This window comes from Pan paniscus, chromosome 15 (genome assembly GCF_029289425.2).
Source record: "Pan paniscus chromosome 15, NHGRI_mPanPan1-v2.0_pri, whole genome shotgun sequence".
In the NCBI taxonomy this organism is placed as follows: Eukaryota; Metazoa; Chordata; class Mammalia; order Primates; family Hominidae; genus Pan; species Pan paniscus.
The window spans coordinates 93,052,733-93,070,921 of NC_073264.2; the positions used below are offsets into that span (position 1 = coordinate 93,052,733).

General features: G+C 46.9%; 1 protein-coding gene across 10 annotated transcripts in view; it reads right to left on the reverse strand.

Moving 5' to 3' along the window:
• FBLN5 (fibulin 5) overlaps positions 1 to 18,189 on the reverse strand; it is a 78,973-nt gene that overhangs the window by 24,868 nt on the left and 35,916 nt on the right. For all 10 annotated transcript variants that reach the window (XM_055097954.1, XM_063596379.1, XM_063596376.1 and 7 more), the window contains one exon: positions 675 to 797. In XM_055097954.1, coding sequence (XP_054953929.1) covers positions 675 to 797 — 123 coding nt within the window. The remainder of the gene's footprint in view (positions 1 to 674; positions 798 to 18,189) is intronic.

Genomic DNA, 18,189 nt, shown 5'->3' on the forward strand with positions numbered 1-18,189 from the left:
TGGCACATGCCTGTAACGCCAGCTACTCACTCAGGAGGCTGAGGCAGGAGAATCACTTGAACCCAGGAGGTAGAGATTGCAATGAAGTCAAGATCGTGCCACTGCACTCCAGCCTGGGCAACAGAGGGAGACACCATATCAAAAAAAAAAAAAACAAAAAAAGCCATTCAAGGCCGTGCGTGGTGGCTCACGCCTGTAATCTCAGCACTTTTGAGGCGGGCAGATGACTTGAGCCCAGGAGTTCAAGACCAGCCTGGCCAACATGGCAAAAGCCCCATTTGTACAAAAAATACAAAAATTATCTGGGTGTGGTGGCACATGCCTATGATCCTAGCTACTCGGGAGGCTGAGGCAGGAGAATCACTCAAACCCAGGAGGCGGAGGTTGCGGTGAGCCGAAATTGCGCCATTGCACTCCAGCCTGGGGGACAGTGAGACTATGTCTCAAAAATAAATAAATACATTCAAAAACTATAATGATGACAAGATGGCGATGATGGCAATTGATTTTCAAGGGTGGTTACACATGTGAGTTCAATAGCCTTCCACCCCTCCCGCCCTCCCTAGCAAAGAAAAGCTTACTACCCTCAGGCAGCCAGCTATGCCCATACCTCAAAATGCCCCTGGCAACCGTTAACTTCCAAGAGTCCCTGTGACCCCCCATAGAGCTGTTACCTAAGCACTGGCCTTCCAGAAGCCAATATCCGTCGGTGCAGGAGCAGGTGTACCCGCCTTCAGTATTGATGCAGATCTGGGTGGGGTTGCACTGGTGGGAATCTGTTGCACACTCGTCCACATCTGTAATACAGACATAGTCCAAAGAATGTCACTCACATCCATCTAGAGCCCTGGAGCCACCAGGGGTGCCAGTGGCTTGTCTTGGCTGGGAGGCAGTTAATAAGGTCACTAGGTTACACCCAAGGAGGTGGCAGTGCTTCCCCGATGGGCACCTCTAGGAGACACTGACCTCTACTGAAGGCTGAGCTAGTCTGCTCACCAGAAATCCACAAAGGGAAATGGCCAAGAAGGGAACCCTTATCCTCAGGAATCCTTCTGCCATCCTATGCCATTGCTCTCTGAAGGTGCATCACCTTGACAATAACCATTACTTGATTTAGAAAGCCATTTTGTATTAGGCTTATTCATTCATATGTTAAACAGGGGTCTGCTGCATACCTACTGTGTGCACAGGACTATGATAAACACCACTGAGAACAAAACAGAAGTAAAGGAAATGTCCCCAGCTGGGCGTGGTGGCTCACGCCTGTAATCCCAGCACTTTGGGAGGCTGAGATGGGTGGATCATCTGAGCTCAGGAGTTCAAGACGAGCTCAGGCAACATGGTGAAACCCCGTCTCTACTAAAAATTAAAAATTAGCCGGGCCTGGTGGCATGCGCCTGTAGTCCCAGCTACTCAGGAGACTGAGCTGGGAGGATCATTTGAGCCCAGGAGGTGGAGGCTGCAGTGAGCCGAGATCGCACGACTTCACTCCAACCTGGGAGACAGAGTGAGACCCTGTCTCAAAAAAAAGAAAAAAAAAAAGTTCCCAGCCAACAGAAGCTGGCAGTCCAGTTGCTTAATGGTATTCACCCATGAAAATTTTTCGGTCTGAAGCTCTCCAGTCTTCACTCCACTCCAGAGTTCCTGGGGCTAATCTCTGTCTGTCCTCTGCTCACAGCAAGTCTCTCTATGCTGCTCTAGAGCCCACTGCCATCTGTCTGGTGGCATGAAGATACTTGCATCTACCTCGGTCCCTTCTTAACTTAGAGCTTCAGAGCACAGATATCGAGCCATATTCATGGCCATTCCCAAGCCATCTGGTGTGGACAGTCAGTGCTCAGAACTGTTTGTTGAAACCGAAACATCCTCCTCCCCTTTCTCCCCTGCACTGCACTTTAGGGGAGAGCGCCCAAGATCCTGAAATGGACCTCCCGATGCCACACTCTCACTTTGACCTAAAGGAAGAGACTTTTCATTAAATAGTCACACATTAATTTACTCCACAAGGATCCACAGTGCCTCCTGGATCTGCCTGGTCCAGAGGACCCCAAAACCTTTTCTCCTTGTCAGCCCTGCCTTCACCTGCACCTTGGTGGGTCACCTTCCCTCCCCTCTTCATTCCTGCATCAGGGTTTGCTCATCTACACCTTTTCTCCACCTTCACCGAATGGACCATGGTACAGTCGGAAGTAATACTGAAAGCTGCAATTCACTGAGCCTGTGTTATGTGCCTGACACCTACCTTGTTACTTGTATTTACTCTCACATCACCCTGTGAGGTGGGCTCACAATCCCCATTTTACAGATGGGAAAACTGAGTGGAAAGAGCTAGTAAGCACCAAGCCAAGAGCTGAGTCCAGGCCTCCCTGCCTGCCTGACTCTAAGTCTACTCCGTGCAGGTCTGACAGAGGTCATGCCACCCAGGACCAAGCAGATTCAGGGGGGAGCTGGCAGACTGGGCTGAGGGAGGGCTGAGCTTTTGTTGCTTTTTACTGACCCCACTCCCACGCTGTCTGCCTCCTGACACTGCAGATTGCAGACTTGATCATCATCCATTCAGTTGGCTTCTTTGAATACGTACGGTGGGGATGGGGGTGTCTAAGACCCAAAAGTGCAAGCTCCTTGAGGACAAGGGCCTTGTGTAGCACAGGGCTTTGTGAGCTTCAGTAAAATGTTCAACTGGGTGAGCAGTGGTCCCTCGGCTTCAGGTGATATGGCTACAAATCCACCATCCACCTGCAACAGCCCAACACTAACAACGTTGATCAGTCCCCACCCTACCCCAAAATGACAGCTGTCTGGGAATCCTATGGAAGTGGCTTTCCCTCCTCTAAACATGAATGACCTCCAAGAACCTAGTGCCAAGATGACGGCAGCCTCCACTCCACCCTGATGTTAAGCATGTGCAGCCTCAGTGGCAAAGACCCAGCCCCGTTCTCAGCTGCAAGGACTCCAGCCTCCCCTTTGCCTCCCTTCCATCCAGCTCTGCCCACCGAGCACAGCCTCCCAGGGGAGCTGGTGAATAATGCTTGGCCAGAAGCTGCTCCTGCTCAAATCCACGGTGAAGTCTATGACAATAAATAGTGCCACTATCGGCTGGTGCGTATTTACATTTTCCCAGCAGGGAGTGATGGATGGCAATTGTGTGCTGGGAACAACACTGCCTTAGGAATTTCTGTTCTTTTTCCTGCCTTGAGGGGAATGAAGGGTGAGGGTGACCAACACAGGAGAAGAATCACTGGAGAGGCTTGGTGGCAGCAAGTTCCCAAGCCTCTGTGCTTGCGTAATTTGCATCCCACACAACTGTGCCTGCCAAGTCCTACAGAGAGAAACCAGACGCATGCCAGCAGGCCAGGTTGGACTCAGAAGGGCACAAAGGGCCCCATCGTGGGCATGTGTGCCAAGTATTCAGGCCGAAAATCAAAATCCTTCAAGTTCACTCTTTTAAAAACTCCAGCACTTTTACTGAACTAAATAATTAACTCAGCCAGGCGCAGTGGCTCATGCCTGTAATCCCAGCATGTTGGGAGGCCAAGGTGGGTAGATTGCTTGAGTCCAGGAGTTTGAGACCAGCCTGGGCAACATGGCAAAACCCTGTTTCTACTAAAAATACAAAAAATTAATCGGGTGTGGTGGCGCACACCTGTAGTCCCAGCTACTCAGGACGCTGAGGTGGGAGGATCACCTGAGCCCAGGAAGTTGAGCCTATGGTGAGCCAAGACTGCACCACTGACCTCTAGCCTAGGCTACACAGCAAGACCCCATCTCAAAAAAAAAAAAAAAGAATTAACTCAGTTATACGACACTTTTGTTTATACAGATTTTAAAATTAAAATTTTAACTTTCACTAACTTGTTTAATGAATTGTTAATAGAAACTATATTTTGAGACGTCAATAAGTCCCTGAAGTTTTTTTTGGCGGGGGGGGGCGGAATCGCTCATCTTTATAGCCTCAAAACACACCTGGTGTAATGCTGTGTCCCTGGTAAATGTTCAAGAACTATTCAATGAATGAACACATGAACGGCAAACATCAATCCCTCGCAGCCCCCAGAAAGGTTTTTCCAGCCAACTAGCTGACAAGCCCATTTGGGTGTGTGTACTTTAAAAACAGCCACCACCACGCCAACCACTGTCAGCTTACACACCTGATGGAGCTAAAACTGGAAGTGTTCACACGGTGGGCTTCCTCGGGGGGAGGCTGAAAGACTCATCACACATTCCAGCTCACAGCGGAACTTCTTACATTAAATACATTTGACTTAAATCACAGAAGGAAAAATACATTGAGTCACTCCAAGGACATTCTTTGGCAGGGCCTCCCTTTCCGCATCAGTGGAAAAGTACAAGCTATGACAACCTGAGCAAGTGTCAGTATCCTCATGGGCAAACAGGGTCTGCTTTCTTTTCCTGTGCAATAGTCAGGAAGAGTTCCCTAAGAGAAAAGAATGCTGGGTGCATTCAATCCTTTATTCATTCACTTGCTCACTCATTCATTCATTCATTCTTTTTTTTTTTTTTTTTTTGCGACGGAATCTCGCTCTGTCGCCCAGGCTGGAGTGCAGTGGCGCAATCTCAGCTCACTGCAAGCTCTGCCTCCCGGGTTCACACCACTCTTCTGCCTCAGCCTCCCGAGTAGCTGGGACTACAGGTGCCCACCACCATGCCCGGCTAATTTTTTTGTATTTTTAGTAGAGATGGGGTTTCACCATGTTAGCCAGGATGGTCTCTATCTCCTGACCTCGTGATCTGCCCGCATCGGCCTCCCAAAGCGCTGGGACTACAGGCATAAGCCACTGTGCCCGGCCCCCATTCATTCATTCTTTATGCTCTACAGCGGCTGTGTGTTCGTGTGTGTGTGTGTGTGTGTGTGTGTGTGTGTGTGTGTGTGTGTGTCCTCCCCAGCCTTCATGACCTTTGGAAGAGCTGGCATCAAGCATATTCCCTCCCGCTGTATGGTACCCAGAAGCAGACTTTACTGAGAGTTCTCTCATCTCCCTGCTCCCTCCTGGCTGCTGTCACACCAGTCGGGTGCCTGGGCACTTGGAGGATTCTGCCACAGCAACCATGGCTTGGCTCCCCACAGGTGAGGCAGTGTCTATCTGCTGCCCAGATGACCAGCACCCTGGCAACTGGAGGAAAGCGCTCACCAGCTCTCCCAGAACCTGGAAAAGCCCAGCACTGCCCCTGCCAGGAAGAAGTCGTCATCTGCATCAAGCAGCACAGCTCTGGTGACCTTGCAGTCTCACCTGCACTGGCACCTCTCCCTTGAGACATCCACAGAGTGGCCTTCTCAATCTGAAACAACTGCTCACTTAGGAAAGTCATCAAAACCATCAATATCACCTCCTCGATGCCTTCCAAGGAGGCCATAGACAGAAAGGGCTTTCAGGCCCCAGGACAGTGGCCTACATATTCGGGAAGCTCTTTTAGGATTTCATACCCTTAGCTATGTCTCACATTCCCCAGCCAGACAGTAAGCTTTACGTGGGCAGATATGCAAAGACAAGGGGAATAAAGGGATGTCCCTCAGGCTGGTGTGTTTTAAAGGAGTAAAAGAATGTCCTTCAAGTACAGAAAAGATCTTACAAAGGCACCAGATGAAGAAACTGGCCTCAACACATCAAAATACAACTGTCCAACAATCTCGGGGACAACAAAATGAACAGAACCTTCCATTGTGACTCACGGACAGCACAGGAAAGGGCCACAGCCCACACATCTGCTGACCGTTCCAGTCCTTGGAGCAGGACTCTGCAGAGGAAGCCAGTGGTGATTGGCACTCCTCTCCTTCACTGTATGGAGTTCTCAGACAGCTTCGTGGGTATTACATTGTAGATTTATGCCCATTTTATGTCCTCCCCTTGGGAGTGGGCTGGTTCTCAGAAAACATCACACAACCCACTTTTCTATCCCATATAAAAGTAATGGTTCCAAGTATGATCTTAGTATTAACTCACAGATTATTAAATAAAATCTCTATAGGCAGTTATAACAGACTTAATATATCACATTAAATATGCATAAATATGTTCAAATATAAATAACATGCATATGTATGATAGCTATGTATTATATTTGAATGCACATATTATATACATATGTGTTTACAGTTCAGCATTTATTCCTGAAAGTTGAAAATACTTTGTTTTCATAACACAAATTCTAACAGAAATAAAATGTCCTTTAAAAACTGTACAAAACAAAACAAAACACTAATGGTTCCCCATGCCCATAGGGAGAACATTTTCTAAGTCATTCTCCAAGCACCAAAGTTTAAAAGAAAAATACACCAAAGGGCTGAGAACTCCCCAGAAAAGACTAGCAGGTTAAAGAATAAGAACTTTGGGAGCAGACAGAGCTGGGTGTGAATCCAGGCTCCCACATTTGGTAACTAAATAAGGCAGGGCAATTTACTGGATCCTTGGGTGTTCTGCAACAGGGCTGATGTAGCCTGCCTCGTAGGTAGATGTGAGAGTTCATGAATTAACAGGAGCACAGGTGCCAGCCTGACTGCCTGGCACATAGCTCCCTTCCCCAGGGAGGTGATGTTTCTGACAACTGTGGAAGATAGAAGAAGGTTGGTCTCTGCCTCCTGCAGATGCTGTTCTAGAATTCACTAAAGACACCAGGATGACAGCCCAGGGGTTTCATGGGCTATAAGCATGGTTAGTTCTGTGATTCAACTACAGCCAAAGCCAGGGACTTCTCCCCCTTGAGCCCCAGGCACATGGCGGGAGATCTGGGCAAGAGGTAAGGAAAGCCAGGGTACATTCCTTCATGGAGTCTCCATCTCCACCTCTGCACCCAGGCATCTCTGGGCCCATCTATGATTCTATAATTGTAGGCATCCAAAAGCATAAAGGTACGTGTGTCTAATGGCCATGTATGATCAACCTTTTCACAATCTGATTCTTGCCTCTTCCCATGCCTTCTTTGCTCCAATACTGTGAACAGGCAAGGTCTGACTTTGTGAGCCTGTGTACCTAACGTCGGCTGAATATCTCAGTTCTTGTGTGAGAACGGCCATCAGCCAAAGGGAAACATTCTCACTGGGTGACACTGGGAGAAGCTTTCCAAGAGCCCTTGGAAGACACACCTTTCCAAGGCCTCCACTCTTCCTTTTTTGGATATGGCAAAAATCATTTCCTTGGTAGTAAATTTTTACCCAGTGAAATAACATGTTTTCCCAGCCCATTTTTGTTCCTTCCTTGCTCAAGCTAACGGGGCTTGATAAGAAAGAAGAAAACAACAATGGCACATTCCTACGCCTCCAAGTGAAGCCAGTTTCAGGCCTGCTGCTGGGCTGGGTCGGTGCCATTTTTCAGCAAGACGAGCCCAGCCAAGGCTGGAAGCTACACAGGACCTACTTCCCAAACACCTGTTTAATTAAAGATCTCAGCGTTGGAGAACTCGCTGTCGAATTCCTAGGGCATCTGCACTCCATGTGTCTTACGGTCCTGGCCAATCTCTAGGAGCCAGATCTTTCTGTGTTTACAGCACTTTCCCCAGCACTTGAGATTAAGCATGGAATACAAAGTTTGTTCATTTTGCGCCTCTGATTAGGCAACAAATATGTGATCCATTTTCCAAACAACAAAATATCCTTCCCTCTTGAATGAAACCAGCTGGAATCCAGGTCCCAACCTCTCCATGGATTCTCTTTCTCTATCCCTAAAGCGAGAGCTGGAGCAGAGTTCTGAAAGGCCCCTTCAAGCTATGATCTTCTACAGAGACAAACTATGCAACTAATGGAGATCACATTGTTTGGTTCTTGGGTAATTACTTTCATCCCCAGAGCACTTGGTAAACATCAGCTGACTTTAGTTGCTTTCAAACTGGGCAGTGAATTGGCCAAGCCCATTCAACTTTTGCCAGTGTATGGTCCCTGCCACGGGGCCAGGGGAAACACATGTCCTCTTGAGCATCATGCATCAAGATGTCCTGAGAGGAAGGGGACAAGTCATGTCTAATGTCAATCTAGACATGGGTTTTTTTGTTTGTTTGTTTGTTTGTTTGTTTTTCAAAAAGCCATGAGGCTTTGGCCATTATCATGAATGTAAAGCAAACAGACGTGGAGTTCAAACTAGATTTCCATTTACTAAAATTTTTGCCATTTGTCTATCGACAGAAATTTTGGAATCTTTAGAAGCCAGTAGTTTCCAAACCTGGTTACCCAAGAGAATTGCCTGACTAAATCAGAATTTCCGGGGCTGAGGCTTAGAAAGCTGTGTTATTTTAATGACACATTTTACCTAAATGAATCCAATGCAAAACTGTATCTAAAATCCACTGTGCCAAATCAATACTTCTCAAACTTTAATATGCGTATGACTCAGTGGGGATCTTGTTAAAATGTAGATTCTAATTCATTGGGTTCTACAATCCTAACTAGCTCCCACATGAGGCCAATGCTGCTGGCTTAGGGACCACACATTGAGTAACAAGGTGCTAGACTGTTCCAAGTGGGATTTGGTTCTGTATCCATGCAACCTGCTCAGAGTTTCAGAAACTATTAGGTTGGTGCATAAGTAACTGCAATATTTAAGAGAGTCTAAGAGGGAATTTAAGTTTTCAAAAATCAAGCAGCATGTTCACTTATAAGTGGGAACTGAGCATGAAGATGGCCACAATAGACATTGGGGACTACTAGAGGAGGAAGGGAGGGAGGCATGGGTCAAAAAACTAACTACTGGGAACTATGCTCAGTACCTGGGTAATGGGATCCATCATACCTCAAACCTCAGCATCACACGAAATACCTAGGCAACAAACCTGCACCTGTACCCCTGTATCTCAAATAAAAGTTGAAACTATTTTTTTTTAATGGGGAAAAAAATCAAGCAGTGATTCTTAACTGGATTCTTCTCTCTCTAAGATAAAGCCTGCTGGTTATAACAGAGTTGTTATTTTTGGAGTCTTATTAAAGACTCTAGCACAGTCTAGCCAAAACAGAATGCTTTTCTGGTGTACAGACAGAGCCTTTCTTTAACTCCACCCTGTAGTAGTTGGGTGCCTATGGCTGCAATGCCTTGACCAGGGCATTGTGTGCTTCCAGAAGGTTCTCCTCCCTTGATCACTGGTGGGGTTTTGATTTCCTATGAACTCAATTTCCTCACTACCCATAAAGAGATAACAAAAAGTACAAAAGATCCCAATGAGGAGAAAGGACAACATACTTCCTCTAACACAGAGCATCCCTTTTTTAACTGAGTACTCATGAACACAGTTTCTATATGCTATGGATCCTGACTCCTGTAATCTCCCCATCTCCCCGAGGGCTCCTTCTTCTCATTCCCTCTGAGCCTATTCCTCACCCATCCTGACCTGTATCATAGTCTGTGAACTCCTTGCCCCTCCCACCTGCTCCCCATGCCAGCGCTCCATTCCCAGAGCCCTGACTCGGTTAACAGTGCCACCGTTTTCCAGTGGCCCAGGCTAGAGACCACAGTCATCCTTAAATCTTCCCTTCACGTCCCACTCTCATACAATTGCCAAGGCCAGGCAGTTCTTCTGAAAATCTTGCAAATTTCCTACTTTCCTTACATCCCCTACCCCAAAGACTCCAGGTCCCCACTGTCTTTTCTCTAAATGATTGTAATAACCTCATCAGTTGTCTGGCAGCTCCAATCCCTCCCTGGTGAAAGTACACTAAATATTAAACCTCCAGAACCACCTCAAAACACAAAAATGGCAAGTTTACATTTCCTCCCTAGAACCCTCAAGGCATGCGCTTTATACTTTGGCAACACTGCGAGTTAAGCCTACTTTCCTACTCACATATGGGCAAAACACGTCTAGTTTTATAGCCGTTCACTTCCTACAATATACTTAGCCACGTGCATCGGAACCTCCAGTTTCTTGAAAGCAGGAAAAGGGCCTTATTCACAATCATAGCTTAAGCACCCCACACAGTGCCTGGCATACTAGAGAGTATTAAAGCGAATTATACTGGAAATGAAGATACTTGACTCTAAGACTCTTCCGAAAGCAAGAGGGAAATTCAGTTAAGCCACCAGACACATCAGAAGAGACAAGTCCACCATCTACCTTATTGTGGCCCATCTCTCATTCCCAGAGGATGAAGAATATCTAGTGGACATTGGCTGACAATTCCAAATCCCACAGAGCCTCAGGCTGAGGCTCACAGTGCCTGGAGGCCTAGTCCCATCCTAGCAGTGGCCCAGGGCTGATTTGAAAGCGTCCTCAACTTCCAGAAGTTCTAACATACTATGCGTGTCTTAGTCCTGTGGGGCTGCTCTGACAAGAGTGCTATAGACTACGTGGCTTAAACACGAGGCTTTTATTTCTCCCAGTTCTCGAGGCTGGAAGTCCAGGGTCAGGTAAGCAGCACAGTCAGGTTCTGGTGGGAGCCCTCACAGGGCGGAGGGAAAGCTCAGGGTTCTTCATCCCCTTATCAGGGCACCAGTCCCAACGTGGGGGCTCCACCTCTGTGACCTCATCCAAACGCAGTCACCTCCCAAAGGCCCCACCTTGTAATAACGTCACATTGTGGATAATGGGCTTCAACATATGGATTTGGGGGGATACAAACATTCAGTCCATAGCAAAGTGCTTGGCCTGATGGAGTAAGTGATGTTTCCTCTTTCCTCCCGGGACAGCTTGACATCCCAGATGGGAAAGAACTTTATTCTCAACAATCATAGGAGGGAGGAGCATCATAGAAGGGAAAAGATACACCTTCCTGGCCTGAAAATTGACATCAACAGGACCTCTCAGGGGATACCCAGGAAATCTATTTTTCAAGCTGGCCATGAGAATACCAAGGTGTGCAAATTCAGCCCTTGGACTCAATCAGTCCATCAGCAGCAGCAAACATTCCCAGCTGGGTCACTCGCAGAGCATGATCATGAAATACGCAGGTGCACCCTTCCCATGCCTGCAGCGAGAGGACCCTGCCACCACTTCCGATCCCATCACAACTCACCAGGGTGATCTGGTACACATCAGTGACCTTCTGCATGGCAGCCTCCTTATGTCTAAAATGGAACTCCTATCACCTGCCCCCCTAGAGCTTGCAGGCAAGAGAGGAGGGCAGATGTGGCACACAAACAAGCATGTGAGGGCGCTGCAGAGGGCTGGGAACACACAACAGCGTGTGTCATGAAGCTGCTAACAGGTGAGAACAGGTCTAGACACTGACGATGACCTAGGGGAAGGGGCCCCTCACATACACACATTTCTGGAGCCCAAAACCTCCTAGGACAAGGTGCGGAAGTGCCAGCTGGCTCTTTCACAATAACAAGTTACGAGAAACAGGCCAGTAGGTGACTAAGAATATGAGCTTTTTTTTTTTTTTTTTTTTTTTTAGATGGAGCCTAACTCTGTCGCCAGGCTGGAGTGCAGTGGTGTGATCTCGGCTCACTGCAACCTCCGCCTCCTGGGTTCAAGCGATTCTCCTGCCTCAGCCTCCCGAGTAGCTGGAATTACAGGTACATGCCGTCATGCCCAGCTAATTTTTGTATTTTTAGTAGAGATGGGGTTTCACCATGTCGGCCAGGATGGTCTCGATCTTCTGATCTTGTGATCCGCCCGCCTCGACCTCCCAAAGTGCTAGGATTACAGGTGTGAGCCACCACACCTGGCCGAGTTTTTTGTTTGTTTGTTTGTTTGTTTTTTCACACAAAGTCTCACTCTGTCACCCAGGCTGGAGTGCAGTGGTGCCATCTTGGCTCACTGCAACCTCTGCCTCCCGGGTCAAGTGACTCTTGTGCCTCAGCCTCCCGAATGGATGGGATTACAGGCATGTGCCACCACACCCAGCTAATTTTTGTATTTTTAGTAGAGACAGGGTTTTGCCATGTTGACCAGGCTGGTCTCGAACTCCCAACCTCAGGTGATCTGCCTGCCTCAGCCTCCCAAAGTGCTGGGATTATAGGCATGACCATGCCCGACTGAGAATATGAACTTTTTGGTCACAGACCAACCCACTCTGCCGATCCCCTGACCTCTCCCCACCCTTCTTCCCCAGTAGGATCCAAAGCTCCCTGCTCCTCATCTCTAGCAGACGACCCCAGTGTAGCAGAAAATAGTGTGGAGGCTACGACCCAACAGGAACTGGAAGCCCAGGAAATGAGGGGAAGAGGCTAAAGCCTGCTGGGACCATAGAGGTGAGGGAGAGGGAGCAAGAGAGAAAGAGCCCTGAAACATACCACCTCCCAGTTGAGGGGTGGCCACATGCCCTGGGAGTCTAGAAGTGCGGGCCACACCCACAAACAGTGCAGGGCTGAAACAGCCACACCCTGCTCCCCATCACCCTTTGGACTTGGTAAGAGATACGATGACATGAACCTAAAATAAATATTTGGATTAAATACTTTTCAGGATTGCATGTTTACCTGGCTGAGGAATGGGGCTGCCCTTTCCCAGCCACCCCTCTGTGGGCACCAGCAGCTTCCTGGATGTCTCCAGTGAGGAAGGCAGGGAGGCGAGGGAGCTACATGTGGGGCCAACCAGCTGGCTGACCTGCCAGACCACCCTTGCCCTCCCTCCCCCCATAAAGGCACAGTGCCCGAGTCCCACTGCCCCCGATGCCTCTGCTCAGGAGTCATTTATGCTATACCAGTGCGGCAACACTGGTATCGGTACTAGGGATTCAAAGATAAATGACACACAGGCCCTGTCTGTTTACAGTCTAGTTGAGAACAGACAAGGGACGAGGTAATCCCAACTCAGGATGGTGAATGTCATGCTGGAGAGAAGAATGGGGGCATTCCCAGGTGAAACAGCCTTCCTGGAGTAGAAGACACCACATGGATCTAGAAGGATTCTGCAGCAGAGACTATCATCTGCCAATATCTATTCTCCCAACCAAAGACTGCATTTTTAAGCCTCTCTTACAGTGAAGTGTGGCTATGTGACTAAGTTCTGGCCAGTGAGTTATAAGTAAATGTAATATGCGCAATGTCTGGGTCATGCCTTTAAACAGAATTGGTGCATAGTCCCCTTGTCCCTTCTCTCCTCCTTCTAGTTGGGATGCAGATGTGATGGTAAGAGCCAGAGCAGCCATTTTGGAACCAGAGCTGAAAACTACACATTGAGCCTCCCTACCAGCCCAAAACCACCTGCCTCTGGACTGCAGCATGAGAGAGAAATAAAATTATCTCCTATCTAAACCAACGTTTTCAAGGTCTCTTTGTTACAGTGGCTTAGTGAGTACCCTAATACAAATGAGTAGGAGTTCGCCAAAAGAAGAAGGTAGGGAACAGCACGTGCAAGAGCACAGAGACATGAGAGGCACTATACAGTCAGAGAGCCAGGGGGAGCTTCACTGGAGCAGTTAAAACACGTAGGAGGGCACAGTGAGAGCTGGGCTGGGGGTGGAGGATGAGATGGGAGCCCATCTATAAAGGCATCGTGTGCCAAGCAAAGGAAGCAAAAGAGAACGAGGAGGATAATGGAGGTGGAATGGATCGTAAAGAGGAAAATAAAAGAAAAGAGATGGACAAAGAAGGAAAAGTAGAGAGAAAAGAAGGAGTAAAAACACAGTCATCCTCTCCTGCATGTGGGAACTGGTACTGGTTCTCAGTCTTAGGAAATGTTTTCTCCAGTGAGATGCCCCCCACACACTAGTCCTAGCCCCTTGTAGTTCAGCAAAAAAACTGGCAATAAGTTTTATGCTTTAATAATGTCTCTGAGTTAGCTTCAATCATAACAATTTGACTCTCATATTAAAAAAAACCCAAAAAACCCAAATGCCATAATAAAGTAAGCTCCCCAAAATATATTCGCTGACACTAAAGGGTTGCGTCGAGTCTGCTCATAAGTGCCTGCTCAATTGGGTTCTTAATAAATGCTTTTCCAATCAGTGTTAGTGGTAGTGGAGGAAATTCTAATAAAAAACAACTGACGCAATGTACTTCTCCACAATTCTCTGCACTCCTCTGCCACAGACTTCCCAGAAGTTGCTGTCTATGGTCACTGCTCTGCCTGCAAACCTCCCGTTCTTGACTCCAATCAGGCTTCCTTCTCTTTTATTCCATTAAAGCCTCTCTCATCAAAGTCACCAATGACCTCCTCAATGACAAATCCAACAATCCTTTCTCATTCCCAGTCTTCATCCTTCACACCTTCTTAGCAGCATTGGGCACAGTCAACCTCTCTCATCTTCTACAGAGACTTTCCTCATTAGGCTTCTATCACCCTCTCTTGGTTTGGGGACTTCTCAAAGGTTATCCTGGTAGTCAGCATGAATGAGTCAGGATACGAACTCAAGGCCGCCTATTTGAGCCCAGTCTTTTCTTGACCCTCACACCCTAGCTGACCCAGAGCCCTGAAAGGAGGAGACAAGTCAATAAATATTTGCTGAACTAAAAAAATGCTGCTGGGGGCAGAATTTTACATCTGGAAAGAATTTAGAAATCACCTAGTCCAGTGTTTCGCCAAATGTGCCTTGACTGTACATTTGAATCACCTGGGAAGTTCTAAAACACAGGAGCCCATCCCAACCCAGTTAAATCAGAACCCCTGGGAGGAACCCAGAAATCGATTTGAATGTACAGCCAAATTGAGAACTACTGACCTAGCCCAATGGTGTACATAAGAGTGTCTTTGGAGGCTTGTTTTAAAAATATAGAGCTCTTGATTCAGGAGGTCTAGAAAGAGTCCCGGGAATCAGTACTTTTTTAAATAATTAATTAATTAATTAATTTTTTTTGAGATGGAGTCTCACTTGTCGCCCAGGCTGGAGTGCAGTGGCACGATCTCGGCTCACTGCAAGCTCCACCTCCCGGGTTCACGCCATTCTCCTGCCTCAGCCTCCCGAGTAGCTGGGACTACAGGTGCCTGCCATCACGCCCAGCTAATTTTTTGTATTTTTAGTAGAAACGGGGTTTCACCATGTTAGCCAGGATGGTCTCGATCTCCTGACCTCGTGATCTGCCTGCCTTGGCCTCCCAAAGTGCTGGGATTACAGGTGTGAGCCACCACGCCCGGCCAGGAATCAGTACTTTTACCAACATCAAGCTGATGCCAGCACAAGTGTTCACACCCGCAGAAACACTAGCCTAGCCATAAGACTGTGAGTGATGCGAGGGCAGGAAACACACTTTATCTTTGTAGCCCCTACTCCAAGCACAGTGCCTAATACAGAATATTAATTTAAAACCCAGTCACTCACCTCATAACTGTTAGGATGACTACTGCTATGGTTTGAATGTGTCCCCCAAAGTTCATGTACTGAAATTCAGTTGCCACTGTGACAGTATTAAAAGGGTGGGAAATCCAACTAAAATTCTTAGGTCGATTACAGCTGGGGCCTTTGGGAGGTAAATAAAATTAGATAAAGTCATCAGGATGGGGCCCCCATGATGGAATTGGTGGCTTTCTAAGAAGACAAAGACAGACCCGAGCTGATATTCACACTCTTGCTTTCTGGCCACATGATGCCTTCCACCGTGTTATGACACAGCCAGAAGGCCCACCAGATGCTGGCACCATGCCTTAGGACCTCTCAGCCTCCAGAACCATGAGCTAAATAGGCCTCTATTCTTTATAAATTACCTGGTCTGTGGTGTTCAGTTATAGCAACACCAAAGGGACTAAGACAGCTGATATGATTTAAAACAACAATTAAAAACAAAAAACAACAAAAAATAGAAAAAAACGTGTTGGTGAGGACGTGGAGAAACTGAACACTTGTGGGAATGTAAAACTGGGTAGCCACTATGGAAAACTGTATGGTGGTTCTCCAAAAATTAAATACAAAATTACCACATGATCCAGCAATATTACTTCTGGATATACATACAAAATAATTGTAAGCAGGATCTTGAAGTGATACCTATACACCTATGTTCATAGCAGCATTATTCACAATAGCCAGGAGGTGGAAGCAACCCAAATGTCTATTAGCAGTTGAATGAATACACAAAATGTGGTATATTCACATGAGGGAATATTGTTCAGCCTTAAAAAGGAAGGAAACTCTAACACGTGCTACAATATGAATGAACCTTGGGGACAGTATGCTAAGTGAAACACGCCACTCACAAAAAGACAAATACTGTATGAGTCCACTTATATGATATATTTAAAGAGGTCAAATTCATAGAAACAGAAAGTAGAGTGGTGGTTATCACGGGCTAGAGAGAAGGGGAAAGAGAGAAAGTTGCTTAATAGATACGGAGTTTTTGTTTGGCAAGATGAAAAAGTTCTGCGGCACAACAATGTAAATACACTTCACACTACCGCACTGTGCACTTGAAAACGGTCAAGATAATAAATTTCTTGTTACGCATTTTTACTACAATAAAAAAGTGAATATCTGTAAATCAAAACATATTTCTTCATTGATTGCATTCTAAGTTCTATAAACTGTTCCCACTGAAAGAAATAATCGATCTGTGATCAAAAACAAAACCCCATAAAGAAAAGTCCAGCAGCCATCCTGTGCTCCTGAGAAACTTAACTCCATCCCAACAGCCCACATCTCTTCTGTAACCCCATCTCCACAGAGGAATTAAAATTCAAGCATCACGGAATGAGAGTAGAGTGCTGGGGAGAAAGGGATGGAGGGGAGAAAGATGAAGGTGGAGAAGGGGAGGCAGGGAAGGAAAGAAGCAGGAACAAAGAGGTCTGGACTATGACGTGGGCATCTTGAGCCTCTAGTAACTCGATTCAAAGGACAACACAGGCAAGTGGGAACACCAGCTTTGGGGTCGGATCTGGTTCAAATTCTGCTGCCCTCATTTTTTTAGCTTTGTAATTTTTTTTTTTTAATACAGAGTCTCACTCTGTCACCCAGGCTGGAGTGTAGTGGCACGATCTCAGCTCACTGCAACCTCCACCTCCTGGGTTCAAGTGATTCTCCTGCCTCAGCTTCCCAAGTGGCTGAGAATACAGGTGCACGCCACCATGCCCAGCTAATTTTTGTATTTTTAGTAGAGACGGGCTTTTCACCAGGTTGGCCAGGCTGGTCACAAACTCCAGACCTCCAGTGATCCGCCCACCTCAGCCTCCCAAAGTGCTGGGATTACAGGCGTGAGCCACCACGCCTGGCCAGCTTTGTAATTTTAAACAAGTTTTTTGGTTGGTTGTTTGCTTGCCCCTAAAAACCTTCGTTTCCTCGTTTGTGAAAGGAGTTGATAATGATGGTAGTTAATTCATGGGGTTTTGTGAGAATCACACATAACTAAAGCTCTTTACGCAGTACCAGGCACAGAACTGGCCCTCAGTCAAGACTGGCAATAGCTTCATCTCAAGAAGTAGGAGGAGGAAGAAGAGGAAGAGAAGGGAGTGTGAGGGCGGGGAGCCCACCTCCTAAAAGAAAAAATAAAGAAGGAACTGAAAGTCAGGTTCTAGTCCGGAACCTTCCACTAGCTCCGCAGTGGCCTTCCAGCAAGTCTTTCTCTGCTCGTTTGAGAAAATAAGGCCTCTGAGGTCTCATCTATCTGGAAAGGTTGGTGAATCCGAACGCTCTGGGGCCCAGTTGAGCTCCCTGCCCTCACTACTCACTGCCTAAACCTCTTACCTCTGCAGGGCTAAGGAGGCCCTCTGGAGGATACAAAAGGAAAAGACGGAAAAAAAAAAACGGCTGGGAGATGCCCGCGCTGTGCCTCTGCACACAAAATGAGGGCATGACCTTGTAGACCTATTAGCAAGTAGGAAGAAAACTTGCTAAGAGGGTAACCTGAAAGCGGAAGACCTCCTCATCTGATGTTACTTTAAAAAGCATTTAGGAGCACAATTAAGTTATTTATTTTCCAGTTGGTCTCATGTCATATGAATATTACACTGTGCATCATTGTTACATTGTATACATATTAGTTTAATGCACAAACATTGTTATAAATGTTGTTGTACTATCTAAATGTTATAATGTATAAACACTGCCATATTTCCTGAGATTTGCTCTAAAATAAGGAAGTTCTAACATTTCCCTTTGGACCTCTTTCAAGACTTTTTAAGTAGGCATCTTCAAAAGGCCCTTCGGGGCTGGGTATGGTGACTCATGCCTGTAATCCCAACACTTTGGAAGGTTAAGGTGTGAGGATCACGTGAGGCCAGGAGTTAGAGACCAGCCTGAGCAACATAGCGAGACCCTGTCTCTACAAAAAATAAAAAATAGAAAAATTAGCTGGGCAGGACGTGGTGGCCCACACCTGTAATCCCAGCACTTATGGGAGACCGAGGTAGGCAGATCACTTGAGGTCAGGAGTTCAAGACCAG